The sequence below is a fragment of the Sphaeramia orbicularis genome, chromosome 6 (genome assembly GCF_902148855.1).
Source record: "Sphaeramia orbicularis chromosome 6, fSphaOr1.1, whole genome shotgun sequence".
In the NCBI taxonomy this organism is placed as follows: domain Eukaryota; kingdom Metazoa; phylum Chordata; class Actinopteri; order Kurtiformes; family Apogonidae; genus Sphaeramia; species Sphaeramia orbicularis.
In genome coordinates, this window is record NC_043962.1 from 9709800 (window position 1) to 9735444 (window position 25645).

The window sequence follows — 25645 nt, forward strand, 5'->3', positions numbered from 1 at the left end:
TCTTCATAGACGGACAGAAAAGAGTGATATTAAGGGTTAGACCTATTGTCACTTCTGCTTGTCAAGTGACTTAGTGGCAGTTTAGTAGCCTGACCAGCCATCTGTCTTAATGAAAAATCCATCTGGAATCACTGGGCTTGATCCCAAATATAAAGGCGGGACTAACAGGCAGCGAGTGAACCAATCACAGATAAGACAGATGTGACGTAAGTATGCGACGAGCAGATCCCTAATGTCGAAAAACTTCAGCATGTGTCTATCATGGAGTGCGGTGATGGTGGTAGTGGTCGAGGAGAAAATTAGATGAATGATTGCTGTCGCTTTTGTCAGAGAAATTTGAGAATACAGGGTGTAATCTGTAATTCAGTCCTTATTTTTGAATCAAGTAAACAACCGACAACAGATTTGATTGATAAAGTAGATGTTGATTGAAGTTCCGGTCGTAGATTATTCCACAGATTTGGTCCGCAATATTTCAGAGAATACTGACAGACAGAAGTTCGGCAGTACGGAAGATAAAATTTGCTTGAAAATCGTGTCGAATAGTTGTGAATAACAGAAGACAACATAAAGACATTCTGAAAAACTTTGGGAAGAATATGAGTTAAATAAACGTATTTATACATGAAGACACAGATCTGGTAAACGTTCACATCAAAAACTGAGAGAAGTTTGAATTTTTTGAAAAGAGGAACAGATGAATCGATACATTTTTATTGAAGAAACTCAAAATACTGAGGATAATCTTATAATAAATAGTAGGCCTGTAATGGTACACGTACTGAACCGAACCGTTTCAGTACGCACTTGATCGGTTCGGTACACAGCTGTACCGAAACGGCACAGTATGATGAGAAAAAGAAAAAGGAACGAAAGATGTCGTTCGATGCGGAACTTTAAATCCACACAAGTTTCACACGGACATATGGAAGGACGCACACATTGACCCAAAATATGAAATAGCAGCTGATATAAGGTTAAAAAACACAACAAATATGATGTGAACCTGGAAGGAAGAGACTGAAGACCCTCCACCATCAGTCCAGTCCAGTTTGGATCAGTTCAGGTTCAGGTGAAAGACAACAACGAGGAAAGAGATGTTAATAAGAGGAACGCTGTTTGGCCCCTAGGAACTACGGCAGTTCTAAAACACTTACACTAGCTCAGGCTGTCTGTTTGTCTGTCACGCACGCTGTATAATAGAGGGATAAATACAACGTTGAAAGTATGTAAAGTTTCACTTTCGTTTCACGACAGCGTTCGTAACATTCGTAACACCCCCAGGTATATAACTGCGCGCCCCCCCTACCCCCCGGCTCCGACAAAAATAAAAACAAAAAAAAAAACATCCACACAGACACACAACACAGTTTGTTCTCTGTCCTAAAATAAATAATTTGGTTAATTTTTTGTTGTCAAAGTTTCTCTTCAGTGTGTTTAAACAGAAAACCAGTTTACCCTCTTGTTAATGTTGCACTTCATATGGAATTTTTTTGTTATTTTTCTGCAGAATGTGAACTGACAGAACTGTGATTAGATTTTTCTTGTTTGTTCGAAACAACCTTTCAGGGAAAATAATAATAATAATAATAATAATAATAATAATAATAATAATAATAATAATAATAATAATAAACTTTATTTGTATAGCACCTTTCATACAGAAATTGTAGCCCAAAGTGCTTCACATTGATTGAAAAAATACAATATTAAAATACATTAAGATTTGATTATACATCAAGAAATAAAATGAAATTTGAGAGAAATACAATAAAATAAAAATAAAAATAGCGCACATTAAAACATTTGATTATGCATAGAATTTTTGAAGTGCAAGAAATAAGATGAAATTTGAAATACAATAAAATAAAAAATAAAAACAGAAATACAATAAAATAAAATAAAAATAAAAACAACGCACATTCCTGGTTCCTGAATTGTGACCCCACAATTGAAAAGTGCAATACTAATGTTTAAAATACATTTAGTAATATTAATAATATATTTTATCTTCTATTTGATTTATAGCAGTAGAATTATATTATTCCTGTTTTTCTATATTCTGTTGTCTCCAAAAATTGGGGGAAAAATGTTAAAAAATTCATAAATGCATTAATAGACATTTTGAGGGGTTTTCTTTCTTCCGTACCGAACCGAAAAAAAAACGAACTCTGGCTTTGAAAACCGAAACGTATCGAACCGAAAATTTTGTATACCGTTACAGGCCTAATAAATAGTGATAAATTGCTCAAGAAAGGGTAAATAGAGAGAAAAATTAATTTGGGAACTGTCGGAAAAGTAACACTAGGTCTTTATGGGTTGAATTGGTGAATCAAATGAATCGATTCGCAACAGAAAGAATCGAGTTAGTAAAAAGAATCGGACTTCCCATCACTACTCTCTAATATTTGATCAGAATACAGTCCTACATCAGTGCAGCTGTGGTGGTGTATTCGATATTATTCATTGCAGTAAATTACTGCTGCTCTGCTGTTCCTTCCCTCCAGAGGTCTGATGTTTAAAAGCCTGTTTCACAGACATGCATACACTATGTGCTGCTATTGGATTAGTATTCTTGTCCCACAAATAATTCCCATGCCCTAAATTGTGGCTGTTTAACTTTGATTACTCCAGCCATTCCTCAGTGGAGGACTCCGGCTTCTTTTCCTCCGGCGTATTTTAAGCCCAATATTCTGGAGCAGATGTTTTCCTCTAGGACACCGACCATTCCAACACCGAGTGCGTAATTTGTACGATGCTAATGTGTGAGGGTGGGAATAGCTCTCCTTGAAATCCTGACCTGATCTTCACCCATCGTGTCTTATTTGTGCGTCTGTTCTCCGTTGATCATTAAAGAGCTGTCAGAGCTAATTCACCTTTTTTATATCCACGTGGCGAAGCCGTCTACCTAACGAGATGAAAAGCCGTGCCTAGGGGGCTTCTACCTTGAGATGTTATTCACTTCCAGGAGGTCTTTGTCAGGAGATGCTAAACTTTTGTATGTACCACTGGTCTACAATTTTTTTGAAATGATTTGCTTCAGAGATAAAATGTGCTAAATGTTGCATATTTTAATAATAATTAATTGGAAAATAAATGACAAAAGTGCAGGTTTGCTGATGTTTTCAAGGTATATGATTAAGTGTTATTACACATACAGGGTGGGGAAGCAAAATTTACAGTGAACATTTAGTTGTTTTTTCTCAGCAGGCACTACGTCAATTGTTTTGAAACCAAACATATATTGATGTCATAATCATACCTAACACTATTATCCATACCTTTTCAGAAACTTTTGCCCATATGAGTAATCAGGAAAGCAAACGTCAAAGAGTGTGTGATTTGCTGAATGCACTCGTCACACCAAAGGAGATTTCAAAAAGAGTTGGAGTGTCCATAAAGACTGTTTATAATGGAAAGAAGAGAATGACTATGAGCAAAACTATTATGAGAAAGTCTGGAAGATACTATTAAAGAAGAATGGGAGAAGTTGTCACCCCAATATTTGAGGAACACTTGCGCAAGTTTCAGGAAGCGTGTGAAGGCAGTTATTGAGAAAGAAGGAGGACACATAGAATAAAAACATTTTCTATTATGGAAATTTTCTTGTGGCAAATAAATTCTCATGACTTTCAATAAACTAATTGGTCATACACTGTCTTTCAATCCCTGCCTCAAAATATTGTAAATTTTGCTTCCCCACTCTGTAATAGTTTTATAAATCTTCCACTAAATCAGTGTTTCTCAAACTGTGGGGTGGGCCCCCCCCGGGGGGGGGCGCGAAGGCTTTCCGGGGGGGCATGGGATCATTCCTAGGTGTTTTGTTTTCTTTCTTCAGGTTAGAACATGTAGCAGGTGGAACTAATGTTTTAGCGTTGGAGCACCCTGGACTCATTTTAGGGACGTACAACAAACAAATCTACTGCCATAGAGATCTGTCACTAGACCAAGAGTTTAGGTTTGAATGGACAAGGATTGGACTGGAAAAGAAAAATGTGCAATGTTTCTGGTTTTGCACAGTTTGCACTTTAATGTTCTGAGATGTGCAACAGAAACAGGCTCATTGCAGCCACTGATATTGTTAAAATGTTCATCTTTGTTACCAAAATTTATTTGTTGTTCTACAAAAAAATTGACCTTATTGTCATAGTTGTAAGATAATTACACATTTCCTATTTTTTATTGGAAAAATAATGTCTCAGGGACCAGTTTTGTTGAGGTCATTTATATTGTTCAATCAAAAATCAAAGTTATTTTTAATTTGCACAACAAATTATTCACGGAAAAGCAAAAAGTATTCTAACGATATTGATGTTTCTTTCAATAAAAGTTACAATTGCACCACAGGTACAATGTTGTTGGGGTTGAGGGGGGCTTGGAGAGTTTTCGTGCTCCAAAGGGGGGCCCGATAGAAAAAGACTGAGAACCACTGCACTAAACAGAACCTGTAAAGTGAATGTATTCTAATGTGCAGACAGTGTTTTGAAGTAGATCTTGTAGCTCTGAGACAAATATTCTGTATGAGTCAAACCCATTCTCTCGTTAATTCTTCAATTTCACATTTTGACCTAAGGCTGTATCTTAGAAAGTTCAGCCAACCAGCATTTTTGACTTGATTTTTCTTTATCAGTGACTCTCATGTGGTAAAATTTCATTACTTTTATTCTGGAAGCATTTTCCTTGTAGACCAGTGTACTTTATACTTTTGTATTTATTTGCTAACATGTCTCTTTACTGTGGTTTCTTTCAGTCACCAAACAAGCCCACAATACCTCAGGAGAAAATTCGACCGTTGACTAGTTTGGACCATCCTCAAAGTCCGTTCTACGACCCAGAAGGAGGAGCCATTACCCCCGTGGCCCGGGTGGTGGTGGAACGCATCGCTAGGAAGGTACAGAAAACTGGGTTTAACTCTAAAGCAAGAATGTCAAACTCATTTTAGTTCAGGCGCCACATTCAGCTGAATTTGATCCTCAGTGGGCCGAACCAGTTAAATAATACCATAATAATATATAAATAATGTCAACTCCAAACTTGTCTCTATGTTTTAGAACAAAAAAAGTAAAATTACGTCATGAAAAGGTTTATATCTACAAACTATCCTTTCAAAAGATGTGAATAACATGAACAAATTGAAAAAAATAAGTATGATTTTTAACAATATTCTGCCACAGTTTATCATTTATACATGTACATTAGAACTTACAGATCACAGTGGATCTACAAACACACAAAACATTGAGTAATAAGCAGAATATTGTTAAAATTATACTTACTTTTCTTAAGACATTACAGGTTATTCATATTTTTTGCAAAATTATACATTGTTTTAGTGTAAATACATGAAAATATTTACATTTACAAAGAGAAACATTTGAAGTCGCCATTATTTATATGTTATTATGATAGTATTTGACTGGTCTTGCCCACTTGAGATTGAATTGTTCTGAATGTGGAACCTGAACTAGAAGGATTGTTAATGTCTTCAGTGTAATTTTTGCATTTCACAAATTCATCCCAAGGGCTGGACTGGACCCTTTGGCGGGCCAGATTTGGGCCCTGGGCCGCATGTTTGACACTTGTGGTCTAAACTGAACTTGTAGAAACCTGTAGGAACCCCAGGAATTGAAGTCACATTTTTCTTTTTGGTGAACAAACTTGGTTTAGCATAAAAAATATAGTTGTAAAATCAAAGATGATAATAATAATAATAATAATAATAATAATAATAATAATAATAATAATAATAATAAAAGAGCCAAAACATGATAGCTAATAGGAATTACTGTTTATAAGTTTGTGTGAAGTTGCAAATTTCTGATTTTCTTTGTTGCTTTTTAATGCACCTACACTGTGTATGTGTGTCTTATGACCTCTCTGCAGTAAGAAGAAAGAGAGCTTACAGAGCTTATGAGTGTATAGTTTTTTTCTACCGTCTGACATGATGTAAATGATGCTTTTTTGTTTTAATAAATTTTGGAATGGATTACAGTCTTGTCATTTGCATCAGAATACAACTCATAGGTGTTTTTTTTTAAATGAACGGAAGATCAAGACTACTACTACTACTACTACTACTACTAATAATAATAATAATAATAACACTGGGGAACGCTCATTTTGTTGCATTTAAAAAAAAGACTTTTCTATAGTCAATTTGAGTGTGCTGATTTCAAATCTGAAGTCGGTTTTTGTCTGCAAGCTACAGATTTTATGCAATTTGACATTTTTATTTATTTTTTAAATTTTTCGTTATTATAGGAAATTGCGATATCAGCCACAATTCTTTTGTTCACTTGAATCTTAAAACGGTATGAAAGTCATTTCTGTACATTTATTAAGGCAAAAGAAACAGAACATTAAAATGTGATTTGAGAGTAAATTACACTATTGTTGGTTGTGCTGTATTTTCTGAAAGCGTTTCTTAGAAAACATCAATCTCTATCCCAAAGTTAGATTAGCATCCTTCAGAACATCACCACAGCTGATGGAAGCATATCAATTTTCTTTGTGTATTTTAGTCAGGCAGGAATTTGCGTTTGTAACTTTTGCGTTTGTACACTTCATCTGGGCAATCTCGTTTAATGCTCCAGCAGTAGTCAGCCATCATACTTTTGTCCCAGCGCCCTTGGTAGCGTTCTTCCATGATCTTTAGGTCTTGGTGGAATCGTTCTCCTTGTTCGTCACTCACAGCCCCCAGGTTGTCAGGGAACTGATCAAGGTGGCTGTTCAAAAAATGAAGCTTGATGCTCATGTTGCACCCGAGATCACGAAAAGCGAGGAGCATTCTGTTCACAAGTTCACTGTAGTTCTCCGCCTTATTGTGTCCAAGGAAGTTCTGAACGACTGCCGCAAAGGATAACCATGCTGCCTTTTCTAATGCGGTCATCTTAGCAACAAACTGATCATCACGAATTAGGGTTCGAATCTGTAGGCCATCAAACATGCCTGCTTTGATCTTCTCAAATGATAACCCTGGTAAAGCTGTGATGATGTGTTGGAAACATTCACCTTTGGTTTCCAGTGCCTTGACAAATTGCTTCATCAAACCTAATTTGATGTGAAGAGGAGGAAAGATGATCTTATCTCTGTTTACAATTGGGTCTTGTATGATATTTGGCATGAGTAAACCATTATACATGGTTTACGCAAGTTCACATTTGTACAATTTCATTAACCTCAAATTGCATACAAACTAGAGCTTGTAGAGAAAAACTAATTTCAGATTTGAAATCAGCGCCTAAAACTCCTTCAGAATCAGTTAAAATATCCAATGCAACTCAAAGTTACTGAAAAAGTGTTCCCCAGTGTAATAATAATAATAATAATAATAATAATAATAATAATAATAATAATAATACATCACACTTATATAGCACTTTTTAGGTCACACAAAGACGCTTCACAACAAAACAAAAGAACAAAGGGGCTCAAGAAAATACAGGTTTGATAGATAGTCAGAAGATGTGAATAGATCTATGTGTTCATATGTGACCCCTGTTTCTTCTTCTCCGTCCAGGGAGAACAGTGTAACGTTGTCCCAGACACTATCGATGACATTGTGGCGGACATTGGACAGGAGGAGAAGGAAGAAGGTACGACAAACACACACTCCGACTCGCACAAACAGACTCACACTGCTACCCTGATTACACTTAAAGAGTCAAAACAAGACGCATGAACTTGAAGGTCTTGATGTTGTTGCTGTTTAATCAATTATTCAAGGCCTGTCATTACAGGATATTGCATTCCTGTACATTCTTTGAACTTGAGTGCTTTCCCAATTCGCAGTGTGTTTGCTAAGCATTCATTGGAGCTATCTAATCATGGAGCTTCCAGACACGCGGCACACTGAGCAGACACTGTAGGGAGTCGCTGTCGTACGGCGCTCAAGGACACACACATAGCTGCTGACAGGGAAGGAAGCGTTGGGAGATCATTACAGACACTACTGGCTTAAATGGAGTCTCAGGTGTAGATCTGTGTACTCTGTTACCGTGGCCAATCCACTATCGTTGGTCTGAAAGCTCTGCGGGTTGGTTTGGCCACTTTGTATTTCTGTACACAAATCATTCATGTTTAGGATGCAGTGTGTGTGTGTGTGTGTGTGTGTGTGTGTGTGTGGTGTGTGTGTGTGTGTGTGTGTGTGTGTGTGTGTGTGTGTGTGTGTGTGTGTGTGTGTGGTGGAGGTAAACTCGCTTTGGTGGAGTATTTGCACAAACAAAAACTAAACCATGATGTTAAAATGGAGAGGACATTGTCAAAATGTGCAACTTTTACCGATGTGTAGCTGGAATCAACTGACATCCCCACAACCCTCACAAGGACTGATTGGATGGGTGGATGGATGGATGGATGGATGGATGTTTAGTTGGACAGATGGATGGACGGACGGACGGACAGATGTTTAGTTGGACGGATGGATGGATGGATGACGAAATGATGGATGGATGGATGGATGGATGGATGGATGTTTAGTTGGACAGATGGATGGATGGACGGACGGACAGATGTTTAGTTGGATGGATGGATGGATGGATGGATGGATGACGAAATGATGGGTGGATGGATGATGACAGAATAATGGCTGGATGGATGGATGATGAAATGATGGATGGATGGATGGATGTTTAGTTGGACAGATGGATGAATGGACGAATGGATGTTTAGTTGGACGGATGGATGGATGGATGGATGGATGACGAAATGATGGATGGATGGATGGATGGATGGATGGATGGATGATGGAATAATGGATGGATGGATGGATGGATGATGAAATGATGGATGGATGGATGGATGGATGGATGGATGGATTGATGATGGAATAATGGATGGATGGATGATGAAATGATGGATGGATGGATGATGAAATGATGGATGGATGGATGGATGTTTAGTTGGACAGATGGATGAACGGACGAATGGATGTTTAGTTGGACGGATGGATGGATGGATGGATGACAAAATGATGGATGGATGGATGGATGGATGGATGACGAAATGATGGATGGATGGATGGATGGATGGATGACGGAATAATGGATGGATGGATGGATGGATGGATGATGAAATGATGGATGGATGGATGGATGACGAAATGATGGATGGATGGATGATGAAATGATGGATGGATGGATGTTTAGTTGGACAGATGGATGAACGGACAAATGGATATTTAGTTGGACGGATGGATGGATGACGAAATGATGGATGGATGGATAGATGGATGGATGGATGACGGAATAATGGATGGATGGATGGATGATGGATGGATGGATGGATGATGGATGGATGGATGGATGTCCCGTTGTGTCTCACCTTCAGAAACTTGTATTTGAGGAGTTACAGCGTTTGTTTCCCGAACCAGAACCGGCCTGGCGTTCACTCTGCTGCTACATTCACAAGTGCTGCTATGTAGCGTATCAAATACGTGACATTCCTGTAAATGATTCACATGCTGTGGACAAATGTTTGAGGATATTGTTGGGATTCCAGTGGACCTGTTGTCGTCTGTTTAGACCGTTTGTACCTCAATGCCATGTTGGCTACATTCTGACCAAAACAATGCAGCGTACGTCTGACGTCATCGCGCATGCACAACGAAGGCGGAATCGATAAGCAGGCAGGCGAACGATTCCAAGGAGTCAAGCTACTTCGATTCCCATCCCTAATGCGCAGAATGGCAGGAATAAAGTCCAAACGGAATAAAGGGTTTACATGTCCGAGGAATAATTTAGTTCGGAATTAAAAGTGGATTAAACCAGTGACTTTATTCGGATTTAAATTTATTCCGAACTATTCTTTTTCAACTGGAATAAGGTGTTTACATGGGCATCTGAAATAGGATCTAACGTTTATTCAGATTAAACCAGGAATAAAAGTTGTCATGGAAACCCACAGATTGTGTATCACCCTTTGGGACAGATGGTTGTTAAACGCCGTACTTCCTTCCTGCGGATCGGTGACCTTGCAGTTCCTCAGTGTTCCGACATGCCAGCCCAGGACATGACTTTATGTTGTACACAGCACTTTCTGCCACTTTTCACAGTAAACAGTCTTGGACAGGATGCAGTTTTTTTGCTCACGCAGCAGAATTCCTAACAAGGATCTCATGCTGCCTAATAAATGTCTTCCTCAGTCAGTCACGAGCCGTTTGCTCCTTCCCCTCCTCCTTTTTCCACCTCTCTACCTGTCCACTCTGTCTCTTCCTGGTTTCCTTGGTCTCTGTGTGAGATGACACTACACAGGCCGGTATCCATTCAACCCGGGTCCCTCTGGTCTGCCTCCAGCTCCTCTGCCTTCACTTACATATCACACTAACTCTCCTCTTTCTATCCCCCTCTCGCCGTTCCACCTCCTTTCTTCCCCTCATTCTACGCTTCTGTCATTACACGTTATCCGAGAGAATTGGACCCGCTCAGGTTCATCCCTGACGCTGCGTTCCCCTTCGCCTCTGCTCTCATTTTCTGGGCCTCAGTCAATTCCCCAGAGAGCATTATTAATTGAAGCCAGTACCCCGGTGCCTCTTGTAGCTCTGCTTCCACTGATAATTGGACAAGACATTCACAAATCACACTCTTTCTCACTAAGTCCGTCCTTCCACTCCTTCCTCCTCCTCAGATGTCACTTTGTGGCCTCCTGTGGTCCACTACCTGCCGTAATCACTTTAGGACACAGCGGGTCTCATGCACCAACCTTCTCTTAAATATTTCTTATATTTTTCTGCAAATTTCCTATTAGTAGAAACACCTCTGTGCATAGGATCACATACTGCAGTGGTTCTGAAAGGGTTTTTTTTTTACAGTGGGGAACCACCTGAAATATACATTTTTTAACTCTGATACATTCGCTCTGTCGCAGGAGATTAATGTGAACAGCTGATATTGTGCAGATTTGTTGCTGGTATTATTTGGGCGGTCGTTGTTTATGATTTCCTGTTCATGCTTTCTTTTCTTGTATTCCTCATTTAATTGGTGTTACTTATTACATCCGCTAGAAGGTATTGTGATCACTTTGCTTTGTGTGTTTGTTTGTTTGTTTGTTAGCAGCAGAAACCAAACACGTTAAAAACAGATAAAAAGCAGGTACAAAAGGCAGGTATACGAATATAAAACAAACATTAACCCTTTCATGCATGAATTATGAGAACCTTAATCAAGATTTTTTTCCTGAGTGTTTTTATTCCTCTTTAGGCATGAAAAAAATAATGTGATTGAAATTTTTGTTTTTTATGAATCTATTTTTCATGGAGTTACAAACATTTCCACTCAGCTGGACACCATGTGTTTAACCCTTTCATGCATGGATTTTTGAGAACCTTAATCAAGATCATTTTCCTGAGTGTTATTATTCCTCTTAAGGCATTAAAAAAAAAAAAAAAAAAAACACTGATTGAATTGTTTTTATGAACCTATTTTTCATGAAATTGCAAAAATATCCACTCAGCTGGACACCATGAGTTTGATTTTTGAAGGAAAGAAACATGTATTTACTGATATATTGTGTGAAAACTATGAAATACATTTTTTATTGCTGCTAATCTGATGATTTGTCACATTTTAACATACTCTAATATTAGTTATTACTCACTTTATGGAGATAATATGCCAAAAAAAAAACTTTTTTGTTTAAAAAAGAAAAAAAACAAAAAACCCTGTTAATTACAGTCTCATAACAATAACAAGGAATTGATTTACACTCAAACATGTTATTGCAGATCAAGTTTTATCAAGAATAGCAAAGTTACAGCAATGCTATGAATTGCAGTGCATGGGATGATACATAACTGTACACTGTGTTGGCTGATATGGAACTAAAGCAATAAAATCCATGAATATACAAGAGCAGCTTTGAATAGCTGTCCACTGTAGTGACCACTATGCATGAAAGGGTTAATTTTTGAAGCAAAAAAAAACCATGTATTTACTGTCATACTGTGTGAAAACGATGAAATTAATGTTTTTTTTTTAATGTTGCTAATCTGATGTTTTCTCACATTTTAACATACTATAATAGTAGTTATTACTCACTCAAATAATATGCAAAAAACAACAAAACACAGCAACTTAAAAAAAAACTGTTAATTACAGTCTAATAACAATTAGCAACTGATTTACACTCAAATATGTTGCTGGAGGTCAGGTTTATCAAGAACAGGAATGTTACAGTCATGGTATGAATTGCAGTGTATTATGGGATGGTGCATAAGTATCCTGTGTTGGTTGATATGAATCTAAAACAACAAAACCAATGAATATACAAGAGAACAGCTGGAGAATAACTGTCCACTGGAATGACCACTGTGCATGAAAGGGTTCAAATTAAACATTAAATACTATAATAATTAAAATTGAAAGGTAAATGACACAACAGAAATCAGTCATTCAGCCTCAACTTAGTGACAACATTTATTTCTTTGTACTTTTTGTGTATCAGATATTAAGGTTTGAGCAGTCAGACTTTTATTAACTCTGCCAGGAGGTATTGTGATCACTTTGCTTTGTGTTTGTTGTTTTTTTTGCGTGTTTGTTTGTTTGTTTGTTAGCAACTTTACGGTAAAACTATTCCAACCATCTTTACCAAATTGTCCCCACAGATAGGCTTAGGCCCTGGGACCAACCCATTAAATTTTGGGCCAAGTAGGCCAAAGTTCAGGGTCACAGCAAGGTCACAAAATCTACAATTTTCCTATCTGTCATCATTGAGCAATTTTCAAAAATTCATAAAAAATTCCAAATGACTCCGATTAGCCTCCAATTTGATCCACTCGTAGCTTAGAACAGTATCTTGTATCTGGCACAAAATTGTCCACATCCACTGTGGAATGTGGACTCTGTGGACATTTACATTTAACTCTGAAAATCCCATTTACCACACATTTTTCATTATAACTCAACAAATATTGATTGGAATTGAATATAATTTGACATACACATGACTGGTACTGAGCTTCAACTTTTTCTGCTGTATGGAACAACCTGGAAACTGTTTAATTTAAAAAGAAATAGTCGATCCACACATGCACACCATTCGGGGTGCTCGGCGGAGGTTTGTGTTCTCTGAACACTTGTTTAAATTCATTTTATTGTAATTTTGTTTGTTTTTTTCTTTCTCTTCCACAAAGTTTACTCAGATCTGGTTCTAGTTATTGTTACCATTATAATTATCACCATGGTTGTTATTGTTTGGGAGGGTCTTTGCCACCTTCTTCTTCCTTGTCCTCCCACCTTTACTCCCCCAATACGTCAGGTTTGGCATCAAAATGTGGTTCAATAAAATTCATAATAAAGACAGTAGAATATCAAGGGGAGCCTTATACACTTTATGAAGTTTCCCTCAGTAAAGCACATTTGTTCAGCACAAAAAGGCAGCCAGACTACCATTCTGCTGTTATGATGCTGGACAAGACGAGTTTAAAAAGAAAAAACAAAAAAAAAAAAAAAGAAATACACTTTTTTAGCCAAGGACCCCCAGTTCTCGCTTGAAAAAAAAAGGCAAAATTTGTTCCTGTGCCAACGGTGTTTGTTTTTATTTTCAGAACTTTGTAAACAAACAACATATATTTAACTTTAATATATTAAAAATAACAAACACGTTAAATTTTATGTGCAAAATATAATCTGATAAGTGCCTTCTTTCATTAATTGATTGATTGAAGTATTTATTTCGAAAATGAAAAAAAAAGAAAAATAAATGAACAAATAAAAAGCATTTAAATATTCAGACATAAGACATAAAATAAATATTTGAAAAGGAATGGGAAGAAGTATAACTTATAAACTCCCACCCCTTCTCCTTAAATAATTAATAACAATAATAAGTGTCCTAGTCTAAACATACTCTAATGCCTGATACTTACTGCTACCAAGACCAATCTCCAGTACTACATCACTACAAAAAACTCACAATAATCTAAATTTAATTGGTATGTGATAATTGTATGTGTTTTTTTTTCTGTTATTACTTTAGTGTAATTGATTTGTGGGCTTTTATTTATTTATTTTTTTTATCTTAGTAAACTGTTCTCAACCACTGGAAAAATGTTCTCAAACTTAAAAGAACAGGAAGTCTCAGACAAATGCCAGAACTCAGTGGGTACCAACAAAAAAAATACAAACTGTCGAACAGAAACAATAGAAAATCTGTTCAATTATCTCCTCCTGCATGAGGCCCAGTTAAATAACCATCAGCCCGGCCGTCATCCTTCCACACTCCCCATCTGCACATCCAATTTATCCGGAACAGAAACAGATTGTATTAACCAAAATATTTAATGGAATTACTGCGACTTCCTTAATCAGAGCTCTTAATTACTCTTCTCTTTCCTCCATTAACCATCCTACCTTGTTCCCCTCTTAGATGACACCCCAGAGACCTGCATCTACTCGGGCTGGTCTCCGTGGTCAGCGTGCAGCAGCGCCACATGTGAAAAAGGCCGAAGGATGAGGCAGAGGATGTTGAAAGCCCAGCTGGATCTCAGTGTACCTTGTCCTCACACTCAAGACTTCCAGCCCTGTATGGGTCCAGGATGCAACATGGAAGGTAAAGACACCCCCAGACTTAAACTATATTGCCAAAAGTATTGGCTCACCCATCCAAATAATCAGAATCAGGTGTTCTAATCACTCCCATGGCCACAGGTGTATAAAATCCAGCACCTAGGCATGCAGACTGCTTTCACAAACATGTGTGACAGAATGGGTCGCTCTCAGGAGCTCAGTGAATTCCAGTGTGGAACTGTGATAGGATGCCACCTGTGCAACAAATCCAGTCGTGAAATTTCCTGGCTCCTAAATATTCCACAGTCAACTGTCAGCTGTATTAGAAGAAAGTGGAAGTGTTTGGGAACGACAGCAACTCAGCCACAAAGTGGTAGGCCACGTAAACTGACGGAGCAGGGTCAGCGGATGCTGAGGCGCATAGTGCGAAGAGGTCACCAACTTTCTGCAGAGTCAATGGCTACAGACCTCCAAACTTCATGTGGCCTTCAGGTTAGCTCCAGAACAGTGCACAGAGAGCTTCATGGAATGGGTTTCCATGGCCAAGCAGCTGCATCCAAGCCATACATCAGCAAGTGCAATGCAAAGCGCCGGATGCAGTGGTGTAAAGCACGCCGCCACTGGACTGTAGAGCAGTGGAGGCGCCTTCTCTGGAGTGACCAATCGCGCTTCTCCATCTGGCAATCTGATGGACGGGTGTGGGTTTGGCGGTCGCCAGGAGAACGATACTTGTCGGACCGCATTGTGCCAAGTGTAAAGTTTGGTGGAGGGGGGATTATGGTGTGGGGTTGTTTTTCAGGAGCTGGGCTTGGCCCCTTAGTTCCAGTGAAAGGAACTGGGAATGCTTCAGCAGACCAAGACATTCTGGACAATTCCATGCTCCCAACTTTATGGGAACAGTTTGGAGCTGGCCCCTTCCTCTTCCAACATGACTGTGCACCAGTGCACAAAGCAAGGTCCATACAGACATGGATGACAGAGTCTGGTGTGGATGAACTGGACTGGCCTGCACACAGTCCTGACCTCAACCCCATAGAACACCTTTGGATGAATTAGAGCGGAGACTGAGAGCCAGGCCTTCTGTCCAACATCAGTGTGTGACCTCACAAATGCGCTTCTGGAAGAATGGTCAAAAATTCCCATGAACACACTCCTAAACCTTGTGGACAGCCTTCCCAGAAGAGTTGAAGCTGTTACAGCTGCAAAGGGTGGACCCACGTCATACTGAACCCCATAGACTAGGAATGGGATGGACCTGAAATTCATATGTGAGTCAAGGCAGGTGAGCAAATACCTTTGGCAATATAGTGTATTTAGACCTGAGGATTTAAAGGAGTCGTATGTAGGATTGTGGCCAAAACTGGTACTGCAATCACTTTTAAAATAGTGTAGGGCAGGGGTCTCAAACATGTGGCCCGGGGGCCAAATGCGGCCCACTAAAGGTTCCAATGCGGCCAGTGGGATGAATTTGCAAAGTGCAAAAATTCCACAATCATGGCTGTCCAACTCATTTTAGTTCAGGGTCCACATACAGACCAATATGATCTCGAGTAAAATAATAGCATAATAACCGACAAAAAAGAATGACTCCAGATTTTCTTCTTGGTTTGATGTGAAAAAAATCTTACATTATGTCTATAAATAATGACACCTTCAAATTTTTGTCTTTGTTTTAGTGCAAAAAAATAACATCAAATTCTGAAAATATTTACATTTACAAACTATCCTCTAACAATAATGTGAATAACCTGAGCAAATACAAACAACCTGAAATATCTAAAGAAAATTAAGCACATCTTTATTTTAATTGATTTAATTTTATTTTATTTTCTGCCTGTTACTCAGTGTTTAGTGTCTTTGTGGCAGATACTTCAGGGCATAAATAGGGCTGACAAGCCACTGCAGGAGCCACAAAAACTGAAATCAAGGTCGTCATCAAGACTGATGGACAAACAACAGTGTCTTTGTAGATTCGATCCATAATGCACATGTATAAATGATACGTTGAGGCAGAATATTGTTGAAATTGCACTTATTTTTCTTAAGAAATTTCAGTTTTTTCAGGTTATTTACATCTTTTTTGTTTGGATAGGTTATAAAAGTAAGTATTTTCATAGTTTAATGGGTTTTTTTGCACTGAAACAAAGACAAAAATTTGGAGCTGTCATTATTTATAGATTATTATACAATTATTTTCCTGGTCCGGCCCACTGGAGATCAAATCGGGCTGAATGTGGCCCCTGAAAGAAAATGAGTTTTAGACCCCTGCTATAGAGTGTGGCATCCCCTGCCCCTTCCCCAGACTAGGGGTTTCCAGAACCAGCATGAGCGTCTATTACAAGGAGCTACCATGGCAACTGACGAGTCCTACAACAGTATGGATGGGAATCAAAAAGAATTTAACGATTCCGATTCCATTATCGATTTTGCTTATCGATCCGATTCCTTATCGGTTCTCATTGGGTGAAGGAATAATAGAGTACAAACAGGTGTGTTTGCATTAACTGTCTTTTATATTTCCATCTGCACAGAAAATATTACAAACACAGTATGTACAAATAACAAGAACAGATGACACCGAGTCCGGTTCAGGGGGGTGGGGACGACACCATACAGTGAAAGTGAAACTTAAGACGCTTTACTAATTCCTCTAGGTCTCCCATTGTTGTGCACCTCATTTCCTTTCCCCTACCTTCAGAAACTTTTATTTGAGGGGGTACGATGTTTGTTGCCCACACCGGAACTGGGCCTGGACGACGTCCTGGTGTTCACTCTGCTGCTAGATTCACAAGCGCCGCTAAGTAGTGAATCAAATACATGACATTCCTGTAAATTATTCACATACTGTGGACAAATGTTTGAGAATACTGGAGCGATTCCACTCTTTTGAAGAAATTGAAGCTTTGACAGTGTTCCAGTGGACCTGGTGTCGTCCTTTTGATCGTTTCTGCCTCAACACCATGTTGGCTACGTTCTGACCAAAACAGTTCAGCGTACGTATGACATCGAAGGCAGAATCGATAAGCAGAATCGTTAAGCAGGCAGGCAAACATTTCCAAGGAATCAAGCTACTGGGAACCGGTTCTCAAAAACAACTGGTTCTTGATTCCCATCCCTATACACCAGTATAAATGCCAGCCCAGTCTCTTCACCTGGGCCCAGGCCGCACTTTCTTCACCTGGTGGTTCTCATCAGCAGTGAGGCCACAGACTGGTACCGGCTCTCGGTGGCTCTTACCGGGCAGTGAGACGGTGGGCCCAGGCCATGAGAAACCACGGGAGAGCCAGCATCAGTTTTCAAATTCTTCTCCACTTTCAGTCGTCTCCATGTTTCAAAAGCGTCTCCTGTACATGTCCTTGTATTGTTTCTCACTTCATCACGACATTTTTGCAAACAATAAGAGGCCTTTTAAGCAGAGGCACCGCTACTATCATGGACCCCATGAAAGCATAATCGTTGTGGACCGTACATAAATTTATGTTTTTCATCTTCTCCATCTGTCGGAGCGGGGGTGGGGGGTATATACAGGGGGTGTGTGGTCTATTAATAATGTCACTTACTCTAACACGACAACAAAACTTAAAATCCTTTCACCATTTGACTCCCGACTTCTACACCTCTCTTCTACAACAGATGTTACACAACATTTTAACAACTTCTATATCCACTGGGCCCCCCGCAGTACTCTATGGGCCCCCCCACAAACATTGGACCCCATGAAATTGTCATGTCCACCCCCCCCCAATTATCGGCGTCTCAGCTTTTAGGTTTAGTAACGTCAGACATTTATGATCAGAAATGTTCTAGCTGCAGCTCAGTGGGAACTGCCAACCTGGATGCTGAAACACTACTGACTTTGCGATTGGCAGATAGGTGATGGGCGGAGCTTCAGACCAAAACACAAAATGACGACATAAACATTATTTAGGGGCTAACGCTTAGCTTTTCCAATGCAAATATTCTAGTGTCCTTAATATCTGGTGACATTCAGGGCCATTTTCTGATTACTGGAACATAATTCTACATACAGCACCTTTAAGCTCGAAGACAAACAAGGCTCTTAGAATTACATGTAGCTTGTGTTGTAATGAGTAGAGGTTTGTTGTTCAAAAATAAATGGAGGAGCTTTAGACCAGAACAAACCTCCTCAGCTGAGTTTACCTCCATAACTAATGCGTAGATGGTTTTGTGGAGGCGGTACCAAAGCAGGAGCAGATAATTCTTGTTTTTCCCCTCATTACACTGAAGGTAAGTGCTCTTTAATTCCCTTTCAACAGGGTTCGAAAAGGAAAGCCTTATCTCACAAAAGAACATTAGTGCTCATGAAACCTGGAACACGTCATTTGTTACGAGTAAATCTTACGTGTTAGTGCCGGAGCAAACAAAGTGACTTTTAACTGCGGTCGACGATAGGAAAAACACATTAAAACACAAGCTTCCAACAAAGTGTGGTTGATATTTAATGGTGTGATAATACAGAGAACACAGTGGGGTTGTGGGAGTTGAATGGTTTGTTTGTCTTTTTTAATGTAAAGTCTGAAAAGAGCAGAAATGGCAAGACTAGGTTTAGTCTATGAGAGATAAAAAGGGTAATATGGAGATACTTTACAGCAGTTCATCTAGAAGCACGAAGCAAAACAACAGCAGTAGATGTATGGTATCAACATGAGGTCAGATAACACTGAACACGTACACTGGGGCGCCGTTCGCAACTGTGGGCCCCATGAAAACTAAACACTGTAGGCCCTTTACAAAATCCTGTATCTTGTACATTAAAGGAAAATGTATATTTATTTTTAAAAATGCATCTACAAAACATATTTGCTCCTACAAACTCATGTTTTGCTTTTACAAAACTTTTCTATGTTTACAAAACTTTTCTGCATTACGAAACTTTTCTGCGGTTATAAAACTTTCCCACAGTTACAAAATGTTTGTGTTTACGAAACTTTTCTGCAGTTGTAAAATTTTTCTGCGTTAACAAAACTTTTCCGCAGCTATAAAACTTTTCTGCGTTTACAAATTTTTTTTGCATTTGCGAAGCTTTTCTGTGTTTACAAAACTTTTCTGTGTTTACAAAACTTTCCACGGTTACAAAACCTTTCTGTGTTTACAAAACTTTTATGTGTTTACAAAAGGTTTATGCAGCTACAAAATTTTTCTGCGATTACAAAACTTTTCCACCGTTCCAAAACTTTTCCATGGTTACGAAACATTTCTGCGATTACCAAACGTTTCTGCGGTTACAAAACTTTTCTGCATTTACGAAACTTTTCTGCGTTTACAAAACTTTTCTGCATTAACAAAATTTTTCTGCATTTACGAACCTTTACTGCGTTTATGAAACTTTTCTGTGTTTACAAAACTTTTCTGCGGTTACAAAACTTTTTTGCATTTACAAACATTGTGGCCTCTTTTTGACATGGGTGCGTGGTTATACGAGAGGCGTGTCCAGACAGGAAGCATTATTAGTGGTGATGGACAGACGTCGCCTCATTCACTATAATGGAGTGATTGCGAAGTAGCATCGTAATGTGTCTGTTTAACCTTTCAGTAACACCACTTATTATTATCCGGCAGAATGAAGTTGGTTGGTTCGAAACCAGCTCTGAGTTCTGTAAACGGAACCAGTTTCATTTACAGAACTCGAAACCAAGCCCCAGTCTCGGAACCTGGTGTTGCAAATATGATGCAAATTGTTTAATAGGGTTAAATAACTATTTCTGCTGTTGAATAATGGGCAGAAAAGTGTTTTTTATAGAATATTGAAATTGTGGTTGATGATTCACTTTGTCTTTGAGATAAAGTGAATCTTTCTGCCAATTTTGAAGAAATTCTATCAAGCAATACCTGACATATGATGTTCAGGAGAAACCGATGGAAACACGAAGCCTCCAGCTGAGCATTAACACCACCACATATGATACCCAAAATGCACTGCGTTCCATGTAAATACTAATCTGGCAGTTCCGGACTAATTTTCGACTGAGGATTAGTCTGGCAAACCAGAATAATCAACAAAACCAGCTGGTAATTTCAATTTACCAAATTCTATTGGAAATTCCAGACCACATCTTCCTTATTTATTGTTGTTTTATTGAAAATACTAAAACTGAACCAAGAGAGTGAGGTTTGTCTGTTCAATACAAAGATTCACTCCTCTTGTCGTTTATTTTTTTATACTTCGCTCTCAGAAAATCATTTTGCTAGAAGGGATTTTTAACGAGCCTAGAAATACAACGTGTTTTTTTAGCCTTTGAACAAATCCTACCACAGTTTTCCACACTTTGTTGTTGTACAGTCAGGAACGAAGCCAAACCAGTTCCACAACAGTTAACAGATTTAACGCCCTTCCCGCAATAACGCAGATATTTTCTTGCTACTTTTTAATATTCTGTCCACTCATTTTACAAAACACACAAACAGCGACAAACACTTGGACAAACCAGTGTTTGTGTTGGACTTAAATCTGTGGACACTGGGGATAAAACTGGACGTGGCTGACGCTTTAATCTGTTGTGAAGGTGAAGCAGCAACAAGTTCACTTCGAAACGGAAGTTACTTCAAGTGATGGTTGTGGAAGTGTATTCTTTTTTTTTCTTTTTTTTTAATCATTTTTATTTTTACTTACGAAATCACAACAACAACAAGAAACTACAAGTTCCCAGAAATAGTTAGAATAATAAAATAATAATGATAATAATAAAAAACAGGCAAAAAACCAAAACAAAAAAAAGACGATAGCCATGAAGGAAAAACAAAAAAAACCTGATAAATGACAATAGAACCAAGACAGTAGACAAAAACCACGAGAAAAAAGAAATGGAATTGTATTCTTTATGTGATGTGGGTTTATCCATAATGCCGGTCCGGTCCGGTCCGTCAAGACCTACTGCAGGTCATACACTGATTCATACACCTGGATTTGACTTCAGGTGTAGCTTCATCACACAAAGCAATAATAGACGTGAACAAAATGGGCTGTGATGTGATGCGGCTTTTTTTGTTTTTTCTTTTAAACATAATTGACCATTTTTCATGACAAGTCCTGTTTGTTTTTTAGAAACTGAAGACAACATTACAGTACTTTTTTATTCGTACAAGTTATCTTGCCCTCACCGAACAATCAAAGTGACACATGACTACACATTTATTACTTTCCATATACATATAAACAACATCAGATCTTATATAAGAGCACTTTATGTGGATCAGATGAAGCACGGCTCAGCTTATTTACATGTATAAATACCCCTCTTAACAGAAAAAAATGCAGTGAGGCAAAATGCAACCCTGGTGGTAATTTGCATTTGGTTTATTAAACGTCGCCCTCAGTCTTAGCTTTATTTATATACAGAACACACATTTTATGTATGCAAACGGTATATGAATGCAAATTGGTTTAGGATGTCAACCTTTTTTTTTCCACTTTTTTTTCCCATAACCTTTATTGAAGTGACACCAAGTGGCAAGGAAACTTATATACAATAATATACAGTATTTACATTTGCATTAAGTCATCATAATGTGTGTGTGTGTGTGTGTGTGTGTGTGTGGTGGGGGGGCAGAGGCGATTTCTCAAAGACTGCAAGGGAAGCTTGACTTCCCCTAAAATTATGAAAATTAAATGGTCAAATATGTTCGGTTGTGTTGACATTTCATTGACTACAAATGTGTTAGAACACGTTCATCTCACAGACGAGTTCGTTCAGAATCAGCTTTATCACAAATCAACAGACTCGATGTTGTTCACTTCTCCTCCATTCCCGTTGCGCTGTTTTCTCATTCGATCTCTGCTCAGTGCATTTGTCCGTAGACACTCAGCGTCCATGCACTTCAATGGGACTGAGTGGAACAGTTTTTTTCATTGCCTCAAAACTGGACGGTAATTGGATAAATGCCACGATGCTGTCCCGCCCCCGGACACTTGGCATCTCTGGGGGAGAATGGAGCTGTGGGCGGAGCTTGGCCAGGCTGGACGCCGGAATTCCACATGCTGATTGGAGGATCAGTCAAAAGGCTGAATCCAGTTTGATTGACAGCTCTTTTCAGATCTACTCCTTCACTGACACAGTTCAGTTTAATACTGTCGCACATTCTGCTGTGAAACTGAGAGAGAAAAACCACTACGAAATTACTCGTTCATTTCTTGCACTGTAAATAAAACACACTCATTGGACTTCCTTGTTTCAATTTAACATAATTTCAACGTTTTCATGTTTCAGTTACATCATTTAATCATTTCTTGTTCGAGTTTAATATAGTTTTGTAGATAGTTAAATCAATCATACTGTTAGGTCAGTGTGAACTAGCTATCAAGTCCCTGGGAAAGACGCCTACTTGGTACGATAAGGTCACTGACCATTTTCTTAAAAAGGAACGGAGGGCTGAATTTATGTTTAAATAACTTGACAATTTTTTTGATGTAAGCCGACAATGAGCTTCCCCTGTCTGAAAGACAAGCAGCCGCCACTGATGTGTGTGTGTGTGTGTGTGTGTGTGTGTGGGGGGGGGGGGTTATATGGCATGTAATATATATGGCATGTAATATAAATTAAAAAAGAAACAAAATGTCTGACTGACCAGGTAGTATGAATGAATGTCCTATGTTGGTTGTGTATATGTTTTGGGTCTAAGATGTGTATGTGATGTGACTGTTGTGATGTGGGCTTCTTAAAAAAAATAAAATAAAAAATCAGGGATATGACCAAAGGTAATCATTACGCAACTAAAACTAAATGAGAAGAAGAGAAAGGAAAAGAAGAGAGAGAGCAAAAATAAGGAGGAAAATGGGGAGTAATAAAAAATAAATATATAAGTAAATTAATTAAAATAACCAAATGAGATTAAAAGTACAATTTATCTACATTTGATGTTATTTCCCCCACTGCCCCACCCTGTCATCACACCTCTGTTTCCTCTTTTTTTATTTTTTGGTCAACTTTTAAACTTTCTTAAGTCCTTATAAAATATTCTGTATGTTTTAAATTAATCCAAAATCCTTTAAACCCTCATAGGTTACAAACTAACATTGATAGTGATCCGGATGGCGACAGCAGCACTTCATTACATAAATAGAGTGAGCATCCCAAAAACAAAGATTGCATTTGTTACTTTCTAATCCCTCCAGAGTTTGGGGCGTTCATTTCCTATCAGCGAGAGCGGCTGATCATTGAACCTTCAAAATATTAAGAAGATTAAAGCTCAGGTATTAATCTCATCCTGACAAAAACAGGCTCAGCCACTGCAGACGGTTCATTTTTGGCTTAAACCGATTGAATCTGTTCATGAAAACACAAAGCATGCACTCTCATTTATATTTCACAGCCCGCTGGAATTATTTGATCCAGAAATTTAATTAGATGACAATTACGGTTATTGTGTTGATGGATTACGTCGTATGTACGTGTGTGTGTGTGTGTGTGTGTGTAGAATCAGGTAAAACATAAGGAAATAAGTGATGTGTGATTAAAAAGTGCATCTGTAACCATCGGAGCCACATATGTGAAACAGATACGGTCACATTAAGAGAATAAATCACAAAATGCAGTAAATCTCTAATTACACAGAGTAAACACTGACGATTGGATCTCCCAATTACTCCACAGAAACATAGAAGATTAAACGGATTAGCTGCTGCCGCTCAACACCCTCCTGCATCCAGGAAGCTTAAAACCAGGATTTGAATGTGTTGATCTTTGACTAAAAAGACATGAACGCACCATGGTTTCATGCTCATGTTAAAGATAACAGGAACAACAGAATTATTGTGTATATTCAGGCGCCAAACTAGGATTCGGTAATGAAGGTTTTTACACAGCGCATGTTCGCCGTTCATGGTAATCCAACAATTAAAACGCGCTGACAGATGTGTTTTAAGCAAATGAGCCCAGACTTTCTGACGTTTTTTTTCTCTTTTCTGTCTCGCTGCGGTTGTCAAAAGAGAAACTTTTCTGTCTAATTTAACCTCAGAGTTGTCAGTTTGATGCTCTTTTTGTGCGACTAACACACACACACACACACACGAGTACACAAACCCCGGGAGTTTGCTTTTGTTGAATTTCCAGTGGAGTTGTCAGTTTGGAACAAATGTTGAGACACGGCGCATTCAGCGTCTGTCTTCGACTCCACACTCGTCTTCTTCCTCTTGGTTCGGACCGTTCAAGGCTGAGGCGGCTTCACACACACACACACACACACACACACACACAGAAATATACTCCCACTCTTCACTGCTCCTCTTATTGATTATCAGACAGCAACATGGATAGCTTTTTTGTTCTTGAACGCCTCTCCTTTGTTTTCATTTAGCACTCTGTTAGCCAGTGGTGGGAGATTGATAATTGTGGGGTTGGTACCGGGGCAGTAGCAGAGCTGATATAAAGGTGATTAATAATCCCAGGAAACACTTTTGGCTCTCTGGAGGCTACGTGCAAACCGCAGATACCTGTTTCTTTTATTAATGATTCTCTTAGTTCTTAGTTCTGCTTTATTAGGCCACAGCCGCTAAGCAATGCTATTCTGAGGACGGTGGAAGGCGCGGAGTACGACCGAGTCAAGTCATGCTAAATCTTAAAACTTGAGGTTTGTCTCACAAGACAACAAGATTTCAGTTATTGTTGCATTCTTCTTATGACAAGACTTTTTTTTACTTGTAGAAGTAAAAAAAAAAAAAAACATTTCCATTACATTTCCATTAATATCACTGTCTAAAAAGCATAGAATGCATAGGAATAATTTCTATATCAATTCCCATTGTTTTGTGTAGATGTCTGTTTTATCTATGATGAGTTTTGAGATTTACAGAGCTGCCCTGAAGGCAGCATGGCCCCCCTTTCTGAGTCTCCACTGGTTAGAGTCTCCTATGTGACCTCCACACTGGTGGATTTAGCAGATAGTTTATGTATTTGGTCATACCAGTTCACAGTGTTCAGTCAGTGAATGTTGGTCAGTTGGTCAGTCGGTCAGTCGGTAGCTTTACATTTCTTGAAAGTGATGTAAAACACAATTTTACTCAAAAAATGTTATTATTTTTTTTATTTTAGGCATTATTTATCTATGTATTTGGCTAGTTTTCATATCGTTAGCCTCATAGCATAATTGCCTAAGTCATATACGTATTTCAGGACATCACCAATGATGCA

At 38.5% G+C, this 25645-nt stretch overlaps 1 protein-coding gene across 1 annotated transcript in view; it reads left to right on the top strand.

Moving 5' to 3' along the window:
• Nucleotides 1–25645, top strand: part of LOC115420609 (spondin-1-like) — a 319353-nt gene that overhangs the window by 256503 nt on the left and 37205 nt on the right. Inside the window, 3 exon segments of the mRNA XM_030135980.1 lie at nt 4751–4891; nt 7520–7595; nt 14362–14544. Of these exon segments, the coding sequence (XP_029991840.1) occupies nt 4751–4891; nt 7520–7595; nt 14362–14544 (400 nt within the window).